We start from the raw sequence: 18,266 nt of genomic DNA on the forward strand, positions 1-18,266 counted from the left end.
ATTGGTTTGTTTTCAATTTAAATTTTTTAAAAATCGGTTCAAATCAATTCAACCCGATCCAACCCTACACACACACACACATATACATTTAAACCAATCCTACCCAACCCAACTCGATTCAATCCACATGCATCTACATATAAATTTCGATTTTTTGATTTTTATTTTCCTATTTTTTATATATAAACAAAAGAATTTTTTATATATAATAAAATTCTTTTGTTTAGATTTAGCTTATCTTGTTTAGTCCAATCTATTGAATATCAATCCTATATAAAATAATTTTTTTTTTATATTTAGACTTAGTCTAGCCTATTTATCCTAGCCTATCAAATATCGATCCAATAAATTAAATTGAATCGAACCAAATTTTTGGATCGGCCTCATGCAACTTTTTATAGATGGTTAGTTTGATTTTGTTTCAATTTTATAGAACCAGTTTAAATCGGTTCAATTTTGAATTTAGCTCCAAACCAACATAACCTGACCCATGCACACCTCTACCTTCGAGCCTTGCATTTCCCTATGTAGGAGCCCGTGACTCTTCTACATAATCTATGTTTTATATCATACGTCGAACTAGTAACATACGGTGAAGATGGGCTATATAGATGTTTCTGCCTCTACCTTCAAGCCTTGCATCCCCCCCTTAAGGAGCCTGTGACTCTTCTACATAATCTATATTTTATATCGTACATCAGATTGGTAACGTACAATGAGGATGGATTATATAGATGTTTCGGTGTGGACGGTTGCACCGTGAGATTTGGTTAAGTTGCTTCATGTTTGGAGGATGAAGTTGAAGGGTTGGAAGATTTAAAAGTTGGATTAGTTTTATTAAAATGTGACACTTGGGAGATACAATATATGGGTGTGTCTTTTGCACCAACTAAAATATTTTTTTAATTTTTATTTTTTTGATAAATATATTTCTCTCGCTCGTAATTTAAGAATAGGAAGTAATATTTTTATAAAAAAAAGTTATAGATTTTAATATTTGAGATTACTAAAGGTGTATTTATTTTTATACGTGGTTAAAACATGAAGAGAATCGACAGAATCTACGTTGACCTTGTGTAAAGTACATATCTTTTTGTGAAGATTTTGTTCTCATCGACAGGCAGATAAATAAATCGGGTAAAATGCCGGCGCAGCCATCGCTGCTCCATCCCACGTGCATTGCACACGTGCGGTGCAATCTCATTCCAGCTTCTCCGGACGAACTCGATGCCAAAGTGCCCCAAATGGACACCTTCTGATGTCACGTGCACAGGAATCATAGATATTTCCATACGGAAATCGCATCGACCGTCCGCTTTAATCATCACTCACATCTGGACGCCATTTCTTTGTTCCCGCATAAAAAATCTATGCGTTCGATTGGAAGTTTGCTTCGCCGCCTCTGCGTTATTTAAACGGCAATGAAACGGAAAAAGGAACCAAGAAATATAAACAGAGCTCTCCCTGTCCTTCCCTTCGTTCTCTCTCGAGTTGTCGTTTCTTGGCCCCCCAGATCCTAAGACCCCAAGCCCTTGGGAGTGCTCGACGGATCGAAGGAGGAAAACCAAATTTCCTCGTCTTTTCACTCCAATCCCTCCTTTAATCCGACCCCCGGGGCTCGATTTCCATCGATCCGTGACTCTTTTCGTTGATCCGCGGCGCTTGCTCCGTTTCCCGGCGAACTAGGGTTTGTTCCGGTTCTTGTCGACCTTCGACTCGCGGCATGGCGTCCGAGCAGCTGGCTCCTGGCGGATCTCCCCCCTCTGCTCAAGTGGTAAGCGTCTCGATCCGATTGGGCTCTGTTTTCCTTCTTCTTGATTCAAGAGTTCGAAGAAAGGTTCGTTGCTATGCTGATTTATTGGATTGTTGGTAGGTTGCGAACGCCTTTGTTCACCAGTACTACCATATCCTTCACCAGTCTCCGGAGCTGGTCTACCGCTTCTACATGGAGAACAGCAAGCTCGGCCGCTCGGAGGCCCAGGGCGTCATGAGTTCGATCACCACCATGCAAGTAAGCTTGTCCTTGTTTCTTGTAGGAATTTAACATCTTTGAGTTTGATTGATGAGAGAAAGTAGAGAAAAATAAGAAAAAAAAATGAAGACCGATCTTTCTTGATAGCAACTCTTGCTTTAGATTTTTCTTTTCTGATTTAATTGATTTTTCTGTTGCCTGGTTGGATTGATGGGAAGGCGATCAACGAGAAGATACTGTCTATGTACTACAGAGAGTTCGGGGCAGAGATAAAGACGGTGGATGCTCAGGAATCGCTTGATGGTGGGGTGCTCGTCCTCGTGACTGGGTACCTCACAGGGAAGGATAACATCAGGAGAAGCTTCACTCAGTCTTTCTTCCTTGCTACCCAGGATAAAGGTTACTATGTCTTGAATGATATATTTAGATATGTGGAAGAGGCTGACGAGCAACAGGGGATCTCTGGGTTGGTGAATGACACTGGTGTGACTCTAGCACCCCAGCAGGGTATGATTCGGAAGCCACCAAATACTTGATTTATATGGAAATTTATGTGTTCCATTACTCATCTTTCCCTGTTTATTCTTTTTTCCTGTTCTAACTTATGTGCAGAGGCTCCTCCACCACAGGAGCAACATGTGATTGAGCGGGCAGTGTTGCATCCAGGAGAAGAGGAGGAAGTGAATGAAGAGGCAGTGTATAATCCTTCAGAGAACGAGGATGGTTCAGTTGTGGAGGAGGAAGCACCAGTAGCTGAGGTGATTGATGAGATTCCAAACAATTCTCAGGCAGTTTTAGCTGATTCAAATTCTGCTACAGTCCAGGAAGAGGCGCCGAAGAAATCATATGCGTCCATTGTAAAAATCTTTTTTGCATCCTTAAGGCTTTCCTTCTATTTACTTCTCCATGACTTGCTAACTATTAATGCCTGCTTAGACATTGTTCCTTTATCTTGTCATGTAGTTTTCATGAAATCATTTCCATTTTGTCACTGACACGTGATAAACTTTGAAAGGATACTGTGTAAAACTTCTATTGCAAATCTCCAGAACCGATAAGCCATGTCGAGGGAATCCTGTCCTTTCTTTTGCTAACTTGCACATATCCTATCTGCTTTAGACCTTCGACCATAGTGTTTTAATGATAATTCTATCCATAATTCTAGACTTAGAAATTTGTAATGTTCATGTTCTTCTCTTATTATATTTATTTATCCCTTAATGAATGGAAATCTATATTTATTTAAATCCTAGTGATTGAATTTAGGTCTTCAACTTATTTTCCTCTACTTGGAAGATGATGACAACTTCGGTTATTATGTATTTGTAAGTTGACAAGAATTTGGCACATTGCATGCTTGTTTTCTTAATGTTATTTGTTTTCATCCATAAGCAATTAATTATCAAAATATTTCTATTTGAAGCGTGTTAGTCTTAGTCTGTTAGAGCTGCATGCGATGCTCTAATGAGGAGTGTAACAAGGAGCAGGGTTTCGACAAGCATAGAGCTGTCTTCCCATCTAAAAATTCAATATCATTGCATAACAATGTGGAACAGTAGTGTTGCAGCAGTTCTCGTGATCTTAGATGTTTCACTAATGTAGGTGAAAGTCATGAAGGACAACGTTACTCCTTTATCGATTCCAGCATCTGCACCTGCTAGGCCAACCCCTTCTAACTCAGACCAACAGGCAGCCCCGGCTTTTACGGCAGCTGCAGCACCGGAGAATGTTGCTGCCAGTTCTAGTGCTGTTGAAACAAAAAATACTGCCCAAGAGTCAGAAGGTTGTGCAGTTCTTGCTAAAACTATGAAGTATTTTGATTTTGTACAAGTCTGATATATTAAGTATGATTATCGCTATCCATTTGCTTCTTTCCAGTTGATGGTCATTCAATTTACATAAAAAATCTGCCCTTGAATTGTACTCCTGAGCAACTCCATGAGGAGTTTAAGAGGTTTGGACCTATCAAGCCTGGTGGCATCCAAGTTAGAAGCCATAAGGTTTGCGTTAACCTCTTCAATTTTCTATGTTCTTTGTTGTTTTCTCGAAATTTGTCATTGACTGTTGCATAACTTTTATTTTCTTGTGGCTAAGGTGTATCTATTTTTCATTATTTACAGCAGCAAGGGTTTTGCTTTGGTTTCGTGGAGTTTGAGGTGACTAGTGCTGTCCAAAGTGCAATAGAGGTACTCATACATATAACACTTCTGGCTTAACTTCTTCTGTTATGCCATGGTTACTTGGAAGATGAATTAATTGACTGAAGAGGGTATTATCTGCATATCTATGAATTTTTTTGTGTCATGATCATGTATGCCTAGTGTGACAAACGTTCTAGGAGACTATTACTTAGGATCTGCTATTTTGTTCATCTGGCCTCATTTCTTCTATCCTATATCTTCAATGCCCTTTTTGCTAATTTTACTGTGACAGTCGAGGTTTTAAATCCCGTAGATTGGGCTTGTTTCGATTTTCTCATGGAAGGGGATATGTTGCCGTCTTGATCCGTCCCAACATTTGGAACAGAGGATGTCCCAAGATATGCCAATTGGGACGTTGGGACGATGGCGGGACGGTTCTGTCATGACACATGAGATGGTAATCCATCCTAGTGTCCTGCGAGACGTCCTGCCGGAACTTGAATCCTTAGTGACAGTAAATTTATATTGTGTAATTTTGGATTTTGTTACATTTTTTGTGAATTTTTTGGAAAGACTATCATGTTTTAAAATATTCTCTGATGTACTAGAAATTGCAATTTAGTTGTTGAGGTCTTCTAGAATTGATGCTTCATCTTTCTTTCTAGTTCTCCTCTGATGTGATTTAGGTATCTGTGTTGATAATTGTTGATGTATGTAATCTCATGCTTTTTCTTTATTTTACTCAAACTTTTGATGTGTCAAACCATGCTTTTTCTAGTTCTCCTCTGCGTATCAAGCTGATGGCATTAGTAGGTTCTTGCTTTGTGGTTAGTAGGTTGTATCTTCATTTCCCTCGCAGTCTTTTTGCAGTTTTAAGACATTATTTGCACTGCTTGCTCATTAACCTTGTATACTAGACATGCTTCAAATGTTTTAAGCCGCCTGCTTTAAAATTCATGACCTAGTCTTTTACCATTGGAGCATCCAGTGGTAATGTCTTTTTCTCCACAAATTTTGTTGTAGCATTGTTGCTCTTACCTTTGCTAATATGTGTTGTTCCTGCTAACTCAGTCTGTTGTCAGTCAACCTCACAAGCCAGAACATTGCCCGCGTCATCAACACATGCCAAGAGTACCTTTCTGTGGGTCTTTTAACCGTTGGAGCTTTATTTCTAGGTTTTTCAATGGTTGGACCTTGTTAGTACATCAATCTAGTCGTCTTGTTGACTTGTGATGGTTGTAGGGTTACTAATTCAGCTTTGAGAATCTTCTAGTAGAATCAGCTGAAATGCAGATTTACATTGCCACAAGCACCTTTTCTCCTTGACCTTGGCTCATTGATTATATTGGTGTATTATCCAGGGTCAGAGGAGCTGGTACCGGGCACCATACCGGTTCTCCGGTAGAACGAGTCGGTACGAGTTGTGCCGAGCCCGTACCGAGAGAGGGCACCTACTGGAGCCGGAGAAGAAAAAGAGAAAGAGAGAGCGAGCGGGGGAGAGAGGGAGAAGGAGCGGCAGCGGATACCGGTGGAGGGTCGGAGGAGGCTGCGTCCTCCGCCCCCGCCGGAGTCCGCCGCCGCTACTTCTCCCTCACTCCCTCGCTTGCTCTCTCTTTCTCTTCTTCTTCTCTGGCTCCGGCAACGTGCCATTTTTAAAGCCGGAACCGTACCAGTGATCTACCGGTACAGCTCGGAACGGGCAGAACCGTCCGGTTCGGGACTGTTCCGCATTTCATGATATTATCCTTATGCGCATGACTCATTTGTTGAATACATTCATGCATTTTGGCTCATTCTATGGAACTTGACATCTTAGCCCACTTGTCTCCGGTTTACCCATATCATTGCTTGGACGTTTTCTCCTAAATTCTTATTCCCCATCAGCTACCTAGATTCCATATATTCTGCACATCTTATTCATAGAAAACACTTGTACATGATTTATCTCGAGTTTGTGGGAGTTGCCAAAGAGGCATGCAGTAATTTTTTATTATACAGTTGGAGCATACACATATTCAGCGTGATGTCTTATTCATACTTATATTTCTTCATGCTTCTGCGATGTACATACATATGGATTATATGCAGTAAGTTTGTACATGTTTTCGTACTGCGTTCTACATTGTTTATAAAGCATACCCTTTATTGGAGTTTATATCTGAGTTCATGCTCTAACAAAATGTGTATAGTCCAATTGTTTCTCAAGTTTCAACTTTGGGGACTGAAACAGGAGCTAAAATCCTCTGGTGATGCTTTTGTTTGCATTGTCTTCTATGTGAATCTAACAATATGTAACTGGAAAGATCACTGGTACCCAAACAATGGTTGGTCCTTGTTGCTTCCTTTGGCCACTAAAAATTTTCAGATTTACAAAGCTTTTCAAAACGTGGAGGCAGGTCTGCATATCAAACGTGTGTAGGAACAATGATTTAATTACAAGTTTGGTTTTGTCAGATATATTTCTAAACTTCTAAATGGTGAACTAGATTAGTTTATCCAGTAAAATAATTCTTTATTAATGCTTGCCAGCTCTTTTAGAGGAATCCAAATGTTCCATATTTTTATGGCCTGTCATCTGGTTATTATCCATGCCAAAAAATAGTACAATTATCTATATTCAAATTTCAAAAATGGCAAGCAACTTTTGGCTGACTTTGGCAATATACACAATAGTAGACATTTCATGGTCAAATTTTTTAATAATACTTGAACACTCCTTGAGAATACCTTACATTTTGGGACCCCCTTGCATTTCGGTTATGCCGTTATGGCCTGTTTCCTTGCTACAGTTTTAAGGTTCTGTTATACGTACAGATGCATAGACATGCATGACGAGCAGATATGTGCATCTTTCTTTTCTTGGCTGTGTGGCAAAAGTTCTACTTTCAGGTTTCCTGTCAGCTTGAATATGCTTTTAATGGTTAGATCGTAAGTACTTTCCCCATAAAATCTATGTAACATAAGTGTACAGCCTATGTAAATTTACTGGCAAACCTAGAGACACAGAAACATAGCATCACGCAAGTTTTAGATTTGTTTTCAACTTTTCATTCTATTTTTGATGTTTAGCCAGTTATATTCTTTTGCATGCTTTTGAGAATTTATGAAATATATGTTTTCACTTTTTCAGGCGTCGCCCATAATGATTGGTCGTCACCAAGCTTTTGTCGAGGAAAAGCGGCCTGCTGGTTCACGAGGCAAGTGGAATGCTCTGTTCTGGTTCCTAGCCTTGATGTGTTCTATCATTATTCCATTTATAAATTGGCATTTATAATATTTAGCTTATTTTAGAGAATTCCCCATATCAATAGCACTGGGAATTCGTACACTTTACAAAATTTGTGGATTCTTAAAATTGCCCGGTTGAAGTTGCCATCTGAGGACACGAGTGGACTTTATTTCATCGGTCTTTGGAGGCATATTAGAATTGTGACAAAAAATATAGAAATGCACATGACCCTGCCTTCATCTATTTGAATTCTGTATGACTACATCCAGTTGTTGGATTCGGCAAAGTGTAATGGTTCATTTGCTCTCTGCAGTTAGCAATGGAGGAAGGTTTCTTTCTGGCAGAGGTGGGTTCCGAAATGATGGTTTGAGAGGGCGTGGGAACTATGGTGGTGGGAGGGGCTACGGAAGAGGGGACTACAGCAGCAGGGCTGATTTCAGCAACAGAGGTGCTGGAAGGGGAGGATCTTTAAACCGTGGCGGAGGTGATGGTGGATATCAAAGAGTTGATCGTATTGGATCCAGCGGTGGTCGTGGAAACCGCTCTGTTTCACTGCCAAGAAATGCACCCGAAAATGTTGCACCTCGTGTGCCGGCTCCAGCTTAAGGCAGTGAATGAGAGAGCGATGGTGTGTACTTTTACGCTTGTTTGAACGGTTGCCATTCATCGGTTAGGATCATTATACTTTGACAGGCACACGAGGTGGGAGCATCTCCTGCCTACGTACTTTGCCATTCTCCTGCCTGTTGTTTTGTCCTGTGTTTTTGCATTACGTAGGATTACTGGTGGTTACGAGTGTAGAATATGGATAATTCTTTTCATGGGATAACAACGCATCTCTATTTGTTATGTCATTTCTAGGATTTGATTTTATTACTGTTCTTTCCCACCCACCCACCTGCTGGAAAGGAATAATTTTTCTTTTTTTGATTCCTCCCTTTTCTTAGAGCTTCACTGGGTTGTTGACAGCTGACTGCTCTGTGAGTTGGATTTTGTTATATTTTTAATCGTCGTATGATGAAAATGGGCAATGATCTTTTGATCATCGGAGCTCGTAGTTCTGACCAATTTTGTATCAGATGCTTGTGTTGCGTTATTGTATTATGGGGTTGTATTTCTTGGTCCTGCACCTATTTGATGCTGTTTTGCTGTTCAGAGAGGAATGCTGTGGTCAATGGGCATTGTGAATCTTGCGAAATTTTATTATTCTATGGTCCATTTTTCCGATTTGCTCTTACTGTAGACAGCCTACTGAATCTCAAGACTGTGCAAGGTCACTTGGGGTAACGGGTTGGAAATGGGATGAGACCCGTTGGGGAGTTTCAGTTTTGGGTCAGGTATTGATTGAGGTTGTTCTGCCAAAATGTTGGTCGGCCTTGGCCCTTGCAAACACAATCCGATTCAGTTTGTCCAATCCTGAAGCCCAAGTCCGATTGCAGGCTCGAAGCCCAGGACAGATTTCCGCGTGGAGGCCAGTTCCCTATCCCCCGCGTGATCTCCGCCCCATCCTCTTCCCCTTTCTCCGAAAATTCCTCCATTCGGCTCGTACGGCCACTTTACCAGCCCTCTCTCCCTTTATAATGGCTGCTTGCCTTATTCTAATATAGTTACAGCCAACAGAATCAAAAGCAATAATTTGGCATAACTGTGGAGGAAGGATATTCTAGTCGGTCCATGGAACTCCTCCGGAGTGCTGTGCTGCATAAGATGCAACTCAGTTGGCAGTCTTGTTCGCCTTCTTATACGCATACACTGTATGAAAGGCACTGCAGTCTCTCACCATTTGTCGGATATCGCCGAGTAGAGAACTCCCATCCCCCTCCTCACATAGCCAATTGATCACCATGGTCGAGTCGCCCTCGAGGATGATACGCTCCACCTTCAACTTCCGTCTCGCATAGGAGATGTCTGCCAATGCTGCCTTGAGCTCTCTCCTATAGCTAGCAGCCTATCTGTGCTTCGCCAGCCCACAGCAATGACCTATGAGTCATGACTTCTGATCATGAAACCCACTTCTGCTTTATCTCATTACTAAAAGCACTATCATCAAAGTTTACTTTAAGATGGCTAAGACAAACCTGGGCGCTGAATCAACAAGTGGGGGTCCTCTCTCCTTTTATGCTGCACCCAAAACAAGCCCTCCGATTTCATCTCTACTGCATCTGCCCTGCAGTTGCCGCCCCTGTCGCCACCATATGAAAACCATTTGGGGTTTGGGCTGGGTTTTCAATGGGGCTCGGGCCGAACCCTCAACTGTAATAGGCTTAGACTCGGCTTGAAGCCCAAAGAAACCCAGCCAACCCGCTTCCAGCCAATTTGGTGATGGTTAGGTTGGTAGTGCTGATGTAAAAAAAAGGCTGTATGAACAAATATTTGCCAGATTGGAAGTTAGCATATTTGTTAATTTCTCCATTCGTTATCTTTTTTGCATTATTGTATATAATATTAACTCGGGCTGCCAAAAGCCGTGATAACGTTGTTATGTTGATAGAATATAACACCGTTATTTAAAGACAGCCCGGTAGGCCAGCGTAATTAGAGTCAGGTTGGCTGATTTGAGGGACATGAGTCGGACCGAAGCGGGAGGGGAGGAAAAAGGATTACCGTTCCGCTTTTATGTGGCACGTCACGTATTTTGGATATGATGCAGAGGCTAAACAAAAGAAACAATTGGTTCCAACCTAGAAACTAAATTTCAATGATCCCACACTTAACAGAATCCATACATTACTTTTGAGATTGAATCACCTCAACATAAGAAATATTGAAGCGTCCAATCACCCTTACCAATAAGAACAATATGCCTTGGACTCTTATGATCTATTTCTATGCTGCATACAATATGGTTTGGAAATCAATTATTCATAGAAATGATGAACACTCTAGGTGTAAATCTACTATAATATGGTTTGGAAATTCGAGCAGAGCTACTGAATCTGCTTTAACATTGATGCACACAATGAATACCGGCACACAATGAATCTGCTTTAAGATGACTGACCTAAGTGGAATGAGCCTTGATGGTTTGCAATTGCACACTATGAGGTTAAAGGCAATATCGTTCGACAGAGCAGCAGTGACACTCAAATCAACAGCCTACATATCAAAATCCATGAAACATTCGAACGAAATGCCAACATCAAACCTCTACACTAAAACAACTCCTTTAAGTATGATCACTCCAAGATAGCACAATCCATTTTTACAATGTGCATATGGCTCCAAATTTAGCTTGAATCATCAAAAGCCTCAAAATGTGATCCTCTGCATAAAATTATATGAACAAGCAATAATAACCTAAGTCCTCATCCAAAAAGCTAACCAAAAGTTCTTACTTGGATTCCTCGCCTCTGTATAAATATCTAAGATCTTTCTAGTGCATAATCGGTAAGAGAATAAAAACATAATAGCACAGGTCCTCCTGCACTCTTTCTTTTTAAGCCCTAGTGTGCCCACTATATTAAAGATTCAAATCTAATCAAATGCAAATCCAATCACAAATATTACAATATAATTGGCTTATACTCGGTCTCAAAAAAGTTGTGCTGCAATGTCTTTTGGTCACCTATGGACTATGGGCCAGTTCCCTCTAATACCATATGTAGCGGCTTAAGAACTCATCCAAAAAGCTATCCAAAAGTTATTATTTGAATTTCTTGACCTTATCTAAATATTCAAAGTCTTCTTTATGCATAACTAATGTGGCACTAAATATATATTATTACAAATGGTGTCAATACTAACCTAGGCCACAATCCATATTAACTAGGGGATATTACAGCACAACCTTTGAGAGCCAAATATGATATGGTGTCTGTGATTGAATTTGAACCTGTAGCCTAACAATGATACTAAAGCTTAAATGGAAAAAGTATCTAAGAACCTCTGCCAGCACTTACTTATTCTTGCGTCAATTATGCATTGAGAAAATCATGGATACTTACACAAAACTAAAGAATGAAAATAACTTCTTTTGGCTAGCTTTTTGGATGGGGTCTTGGTTCGTTACATTGCCTATGTGATATGCACATAGATTAGGAGTTCTAATGCCTTTATAATTCAAATCCTACAAAAAAAAAAATTCTATTTGTTTCCGCTCCTAGCTGTTTCAAAATCTTACTTGCCTTCTAGTTAGAAAAGAATTATATTGCTTAGAGTTGAGCTAGTGATCCAACTAATGCCAGAGTAACAACCATCAACAATCTTATAATGATACAATCTGTGCTATTAGATTGAGAAATGATATAATGTCACCAGCCATGGAACCCGTCTAATGGCAGTTGTTTACCATCAGAAGACCTGAAGCACTCTCCACCAGTTGACCTTGTTTGCATTTTAGAGGTTCACTCCCGAGGTTTATCCTCATCAAGATATATTAGTCTCTTTTCCAATCACGACCTATTCTGCATTATTTATTTTTTTGGTGCAAAACCTATTCTGCAATTAAAGATAGCCCAAGTGTCTTTTCTCCAAAATTTCATAACCATCTAATGATCAAAGGCAGCATTAATCTTTCTATCTTCTTTCTTATAAAAATGATTTCTTATTGCGTTACCAGTCTCCTGTGAAAAGCAACTCAAGACCTAGTTCACAAAGTTGTCCGACGGATATGATTATTACTGGTGACGATCTTTCTGATATTCATGAGCTTAAGCAGTTTTTGAGTCAGCACTTTGAGACAAAGAATATTGATTCTCTCAATTATTTTGTTGGACTGGAGGTGTCTCCTGCCTCTGACGACCATTATCTTACCCAAGCCAAGTATGCTTCTGATCTTCTTTCTCGTGCTAGTCTTACTGATTGCAAGACAGCTGACAATCCCTTAGAGTCCAACGTCAAGCTTCGTGCTAGAGATGGGGAGCTCCTTCCAGACGTTACTCTTTACCGACAACTCGTTGGGAGCCTCATTTATCCCACTGTTATCAGACCAGATATTGCCTATGTTGTACATCTTGTCAGCCAGTTCATGACGACTCCACGTTCTATTCGCTATGCAATTGTTCTTCGCATCTTACGCTATATGGATTCATGGACTTCATTTTTCTTCTTACTCATCCCTGACATTATAGGTTTATTTTGATGCTGATTGGGCCGGTGACCCTACTGATCGTCGCTCTACCACTAGTTTTCTTTTCTTTGGTTAACTCTCTCGTTTCTTGGCAAAGCAAGAAGCAGACAGTTGTTGCTCACTCTAGCACTAAAGCTAAGTATCGAGCCATTGCTGATACTATTCCTGAACTTCTTTGGCTTCGTTAGCTTTTCCAAAATATGGGTGCTCCTCAGCAGTCGAGCACTCCAATTTATTGCGATAGTTATAGTGCCATTCAGATTGCTCACAATAATGTCTTCCATGAGCGCACCAAACATATTGAGATCAATTGTCATTTTGTGTGTCATCATTACAGGAGGGCACTCTTCGTCTTTATCCTGTCGCTTCGGCTGATCAGCTTGCGAACATCTTCACCAAAGCTCATCCTCCTGACATCTTTTGATCTCTTGTTTCCAAACTCAAGTTAGTGTCCACTTTACCATCTTGAGTTTGAAAGAAGACATTAAAATCATTGTAGGACCATTGATTGATTGATTGTGCCAAATTTAGTTGGCCTTACCAAACTTCATCTTAATTGATTTGTGATTGATTGTGCTAAACTTAGTCAGCCTTACCAAACTTTGTCAGCCTCCTAATACTCTATAAAAACTGGTTTTGTATATTATAAAAAAAAAAAAAGAAATACAATTTTTTGAGGCACGGCTGGTGTTTACGAGCGCTTGTATCTGTGCTCTCTCTCTCTATCGTGTCTGCTACTGAATTGCCATCATGCAAAAGCTGGAACTTGATGAGAGACTGAGCCTTCCAACTGGGTCGCAGTACATCATCCAAAAGGCATCTTTTGAAAGTATCACGAGTCTTCTCTTTTCTGAGCTACTCATGCAGGTCCTGCTATTGTATCAGAAAAAAAAACAGAAAAAACAGCCCTCTCAGTCTTCTTCAATATTTTCAGCTAAGAAGCTGACACCGTGAGGGATTCCAACATCCACCCGAATGAGATCATGTCACAAAAATAAAATTAGTCATTTCTCTAAAGATTACCGGATGAGGTCGTTTCACAAAAATAAAGGTTAAAACACTGCATCACACTTGCTAATAATCCAAAGGCAACTTTGTGTTCCCAGCATCTGTGTGGCATTTTTCCTGTGTAAGAGTGAAACTGGTAAACCAGGAATTTGCTAGAAAGAAAGCCTCATCAGCACATTGTTAGGAAGAGCTCCAATAGAAAAGATCTATACAGCGTCTTTCAGATCCAAGTTGATGAGCCAACTACTGAAATTTCCCCTCCTACACTACCATCTACTCTCTAATTTGAACAGCCAACTAGTAAATTTCTCCTCCAACACCAGCACCCATCTCTATTGCTGCTATCTACCTAACTACCTGACACCTAGAAGAAGGCCAAACAACAAAAAAGATAACACTGACAGAAGCCTAGCGACTCCAGAAAGACAAGAACAGCAGAGAACTCTTCTCTACCCACTCATGAAGGAACAACAATTATCTGCCTCAAGGGATGTGAAATGTTGGTACCCCCAGCATGCCTCACAAACTCTGCTGGCGAAAAGGAGCTCCCATGGCAAACACAGACAATGCTGACCTCCGACTTCGTATATCTGTATAGAAACCCAGTGACAGTTTTTCCATTGGGCCCATCCCCGGTAGCCGATACGTAGGGCATTCGAGGCAGAGAGAATGAGCCATTCAGGTTCCAATCTTCGGCAGCTGAGATTGGTTTGTTCACAGAGGCAACGCCATCGAGCTTCCTCTTGGTTGAAGTGGCTGAGTTCAGCACCAAGCTAGACCCTGCAGTGCAGGCGGCCTTCTCATTACCTTCTTCGATGACTCGGGATGAAGATGCTGCATGGTGAGATTGATGCCTTTGCAGGTTGCCGACTTGTGATGAAAGTTGCGAGCCAGACTTCTCTGCCATGGTATGGGTTGTTGAATGGCTCCTTGCATCACTGCTGATGCTCGATCCTGAGGTACCAAGGAACAGTGAGTAGTCCTAGATGCAGAGAAGCAACCTAATGTGCAGAATTTAAGATATAAACACGAACAATGACATAATCAGATCCATTTGAGATCACCCCTATCACGTAGCAATGTTTACTGTTTGAGGGTTTATAAAATCATTTGCATTTCTCTTTCAAAAAAGAAAAATCATGCATATGATGATGCATTTTGCTGCCCGAGTTGAAAGATCTCAGGCATAATATCTTTCATATTTAAGAATTGAGAAATAATATGATACTAGTGATCTCACAAGTAATATCTACCATAATTACTGTGAGGACCCGTGCGGGCGTGTGTTTAGTCCCACATCGGTTATTCGCTGGGTAGATCTTGGGTACTTATACAGAATCAAGGAACCCAAATAATACCTTCCGGCTAGCCATTTTGGGTGAGGTCCTGTGTTGTTACAAATGATATCAGAGCGGACCCGGCCCATAACTTATGTGGACTGGGGGACACTGCAGCATGGATCCATTGGGGCTGACCACGGGCCAATCGTGGTGTTTGTGATTAGATTTGAATAGATATGAACCCTTAGCCTGACGAGGACGTCAGGGCTTGAACGGGGGAAGTATGTGAGGACCCGTACGGGCGTGTTTAGTCCCACATCGGTTATTCGCTGGGTAGATCTTGGATACTTATACAGGATCAAGGAACCCAAATAATACCTTCCGGCTAGCCATTTTGGGTGAGGTCCTGGGTTGTTACAATTACAATATTCTCCTAATTATTGAAGAGCTCCTGAATTAGTAAATGATTCTCCGAATTATTATCCAAAAATGAATCGATCTAGAACTATCCGATTATTCTTGAATTATACATGAATTTTATGATTTATACAGCAATTATTTATGATTAGTTTAAGAAATTTTTGTGTTACAAATTAATGATACCATATATTGTAGCGAGCCATGATATTCTATGCCATCATTTGTTACTTTTTCCTCCACTATACTTATTTTTAAATAAATAAATTTATAAATAAGTTAGAAAGTCTATCTTCTTAATTTTATTATTTTTCTAATTCTTTGGGGTCCGAGCTTTTTTTTGAACTTTTGCTAATTTTCTGGATTTTCCCGAATTCTGGATCATTATATCCAGCCGAATTATTCCCAAATGCAGCAATGATATGTACCATAGAATTTTGATCGACAGCATCACTAACATTACAGCCCTTATCAATCAACCATAGGATCCATCGAATATGTGTGTTGAACGCCATAAAGCGAAGAGTGCAGTGTAAGAGGTACATAGACGGGGCACTACAAGAGCTCAATACAGTGATGTCATTTGGTTAATGGTGCTCAAATATTCATTTTCAATGCATAAATAAACCTAATTCGTGAGTTGCTTCACTATCCACCAATCATCAGAAGGTACATTGCATTCTTTTGGAACTCCTTGCATGGTTTAAAAATAAAAGGAAGCAATTCAACCCTACCTATGCAATATAACAATATAAGCTCTAATGTCAACAGACCATTAAAATAACAATGGCCATTCACCTTTTGTCAACAACTAAACAGAGAGCCAAAGCGCTGTTGCAAGAGCTTATTGGTGTTCAATTACAGTAACAGTCAAAAGGTTAATTGCTGTCCAAAAGGTTATTGGTGTCTCATGGTCAAAAGTCATACTCAACAAAGAAAACAAGAATCTTTCTTTAAAAAAAACCAAAGGAATCAAGAATCCACAAACAAAAATTGTAACCATTTCAATTTAATTTCAGCAAAGCCAACCCATTTAAAGGGTCGCATTCCAAAATTCAGAAGAAAATTGAACAGAGTGGTAATTTACTCCAGAATTACATACAAAAGAACCGAGAACAATCTAGTTCTAGAGTAGTCAAAGATGCAAACTTTGAGGTAAATAAGTAACGTTTTTCAGAGATCTATAATACAGAATACATCGAAAATTCAAATAAAATCCAAAGAAGGGAAGAGATGTTTACCTCGAAACGAACCACTCCAATGATCCGAAACCCCTGAAGAGCTGCTCCCCAGTGAATCAATGGACGAAGGGACTCCATTGACCCCAATGCCATTCCCACCTTTCACGTCCAAAGAGCAACTCTTACCGATGCCACGATTAGCGTTCAGAGCCGGCACGGAAACCGGCAAACCCCGGCAAGCCACCGGCAGGAACACATTCCTCTCGGAACGGTTCGAACCCTCGTCGGCCGCCGGCGACACCGCCGGAGCCCAGCATGGCATGACAACGGGATATCCGAGCCCATTCGGGACCTGTGCGTACTGCACATGGTGGTGAGAATACTGCATTGCCATCGCCGGAAAAGGATGCGACCCGCACGCCACCGGATTAGGGTTAGGGCTAGGAATTCGAGCAACGCCGGAGATTCGGCCATCGCTCTGCCTCCACTGGTCGGCCACGAGCGCCTCCCTCTCCCTCGCCGCCCGGTCTCTGGCCCTCGATTTCAGCGCCTGGGCCTCTAGCGCCGCCTGATCCTCCGACGGAACCTCATTGCCGCCTCCAAAGATCCCATTTTTCCTCCCCTCCCGCCGCCGGAAAGGATCTCCGCCGTCGAAGCGAAGACCCCCGCCGAAATCGGCGACGGCCTCGCCGGATCCTAACCAGGTGTCCGACCCGTGACGGGCCGGACCCGGATTCGAGGCCCTCCGGGAGCTCCCGCCAATGGAGAGCCCGAGGCTGAGCTCGACTCCTCCGTCGTCCGCCGGCTCCGGGTCCGAAAACTGCACTCTTCTCATATTTCCATCCATTAACGGGTTCGGATCTGCACTATAACTCCATGACTTCTCAGAACCTTCAAAAAAAGCAAAAGGAAAAAAAATTTCCAAGATTAGGCGTAGGCTTTGGATTTGGAACTTGTTCTCTTTACCAGAACTTCTACGGAGAAAGAGAGGAAGAAAGACGAGGAGGGAAGGCTTTTACGAGAAGTCCAAGACGGAGAAGGACTTAGCAGAACTTCTACAGAGAAAGAGAGGAAGAAAGACGAGGAGGAAGGCCTTTAAGAGGAGTCCAGGGCGGAGAAGGGAGCCCCTCGTACCAGCACCCGTCGCCGGAGGAGATGCCACGTGGCAAGGTGATGGTAGGAGATGGGCTCCACGGCGGACACGTACTCGCGTCTACATAAGTTCGCAGAAACCGTTTCTCCCCGTTCCATCCGCTTCTTCAAAATTATCCCTTCGTCTGCCATCAAAGATGAAATTCCATTTTCCTCTCATGGTCCATATAGCCGACATCTGTACGTTTTGATTTACGGCATGGCGTGTATATAGTGGACCCCGGTGCTTGATTCTCTTTGTTGGGTACGTGGCGGTTCGTCGATGGCTTATTATGGTGTTTCGGAAGATTATGGGGAAGTAATTGATTGAGGGCGTCTGGCGTGTCCGTCTCGCGTGGGTGGAGGTCGCAGCGTGGTCAAAAAAAAGGGCTGAGAACGGCTGACTCGACACGTGGCAGTCCCGCGACCCCGCGTGCGGCGTTCTTCCTGCGGCCTGGCGCGCGATGCCTGCGGCATCGACACGAGTCGCGATGGGAGGCCATGCCTAGTTAGTCCAGAGCTTGCCACGTGGAGGATAGAGAACACCGCATGCAGAGGGGACACGTGTCCGACAGGTCTGTGGAACCAGTACGCTAGGCGGCAGCCTGCAGGAACGTAGCCTTTGATGACTTGATCCGAGTGGAGTCCACGCTTGGAGCCATAATTATATTATTTATTTTTATATTAAATATTTTTTTATTATCATAATATGTGGTGTATTGTACCCACATCATGTATTCATAGTTCGAAAATAAATAAAAATTATATATATATATAGATTTTCAAAAAAATTATATATTTTTAAAATGGATAAGGTAGGGGTTACCTATAATAACATC

General features: G+C 41.6%; 2 protein-coding genes across 4 annotated transcripts; one reads left to right on the forward strand and one right to left on the reverse strand.

Annotated features, from left to right (window-relative positions):
* The first annotated feature begins 1,435 nt into the window (after nucleotides 1-1,435).
* Nucleotides 1,436-8,196, forward strand: LOC120111877 (nuclear transport factor 2-like). 3 transcript variants are annotated; one of them, XM_039129960.3, is made up of 9 exons: nucleotides 1,436-1,774; nucleotides 1,874-2,011; nucleotides 2,191-2,479; nucleotides 2,585-2,829; nucleotides 3,575-3,755; nucleotides 3,851-3,972; nucleotides 4,093-4,158; nucleotides 7,244-7,310; nucleotides 7,656-8,196. In XM_039129960.3, exons 1-9 carry the CDS (start codon nucleotides 1,724-1,726, stop codon nucleotides 7,946-7,948), a joined length of 1,452 nt encoding a protein of 483 aa, XP_038985888.3. In that variant the 5' UTR covers nucleotides 1,436-1,723; the 3' UTR covers nucleotides 7,949-8,196. The 3 variants fall into 3 exon arrangements, with proteins under 3 accessions (XP_038985888.3, XP_038985889.3, XP_038985890.3); XM_039129961.3 differs by having other exon boundaries at nucleotides 4,096-4,158; XM_039129962.3 differs by having other exon boundaries at nucleotides 1,479-1,774; nucleotides 2,585-2,730.
* A 5,370-nt stretch (nucleotides 8,197-13,566) lies between these two features.
* On the reverse strand, nucleotides 13,567-17,449 carry LOC103709393 (uncharacterized). Its single transcript, XM_008794696.6, has 3 exons — nucleotides 17,316-17,449; nucleotides 16,357-17,187; nucleotides 13,567-14,372 (listed from the first exon to the last, which is right to left on the reverse strand). Exons 2-3 carry the CDS (start codon nucleotides 17,141-17,143, stop codon nucleotides 13,876-13,878), a joined length of 1,284 nt encoding a protein of 427 aa, XP_008792918.4. The 5' UTR covers nucleotides 17,144-17,187; nucleotides 17,316-17,449; the 3' UTR covers nucleotides 13,567-13,875.
* Nucleotides 17,450-18,266: the final 817 nt, after the last annotated feature.

Source organism: Phoenix dactylifera, chromosome 12, assembly GCF_051530095.1.
Source record: "Phoenix dactylifera cultivar Ajwa chromosome 12, Ajwa_hap1_PhDact_Kaust_v1.1, whole genome shotgun sequence".
Taxonomy (NCBI): domain Eukaryota; kingdom Viridiplantae; phylum Streptophyta; class Magnoliopsida; order Arecales; family Arecaceae; genus Phoenix; species Phoenix dactylifera.

What these genes read in the sequence shown, in the direction of transcription:
- LOC120111877 (XM_039129960.3), top strand. Translation starts at nt 1,724, where the DNA reads ATGGCGTCCGAGCAGCTGGCTCCTGGCGGATCTCCCCCCTCTGCTCAA. An exon ending in GTTCGATCACCACCATGCAA is followed by an intron (nt 2,012 to 2,190) that starts GTAAGCTTGTCC and finishes ATTGATGGGAAG; the next exon opens with GCGATCAACGAGAAGATACT. An exon ending in GCGGCCTGCTGGTTCACGAG is followed by an intron (nt 7,311 to 7,655) that starts GCAAGTGGAATG and finishes TGCTCTCTGCAG; the next exon opens with TTAGCAATGGAGGAAGGTTT.
- LOC103709393 (XM_008794696.6), bottom strand. Translation starts at nt 17,143, where the DNA reads ATGGATGGAAATATGAGAAGAGTGCAGTTTTCGGACCCGGAGCCGGCG. An exon ending in TTGGAGTGGTTCGTTTCGAG is followed by an intron (nt 14,373 to 16,356) that starts GTAAACATCTCT and finishes TTGGTACCTCAG; the next exon opens with GATCGAGCATCAGCAGTGAT.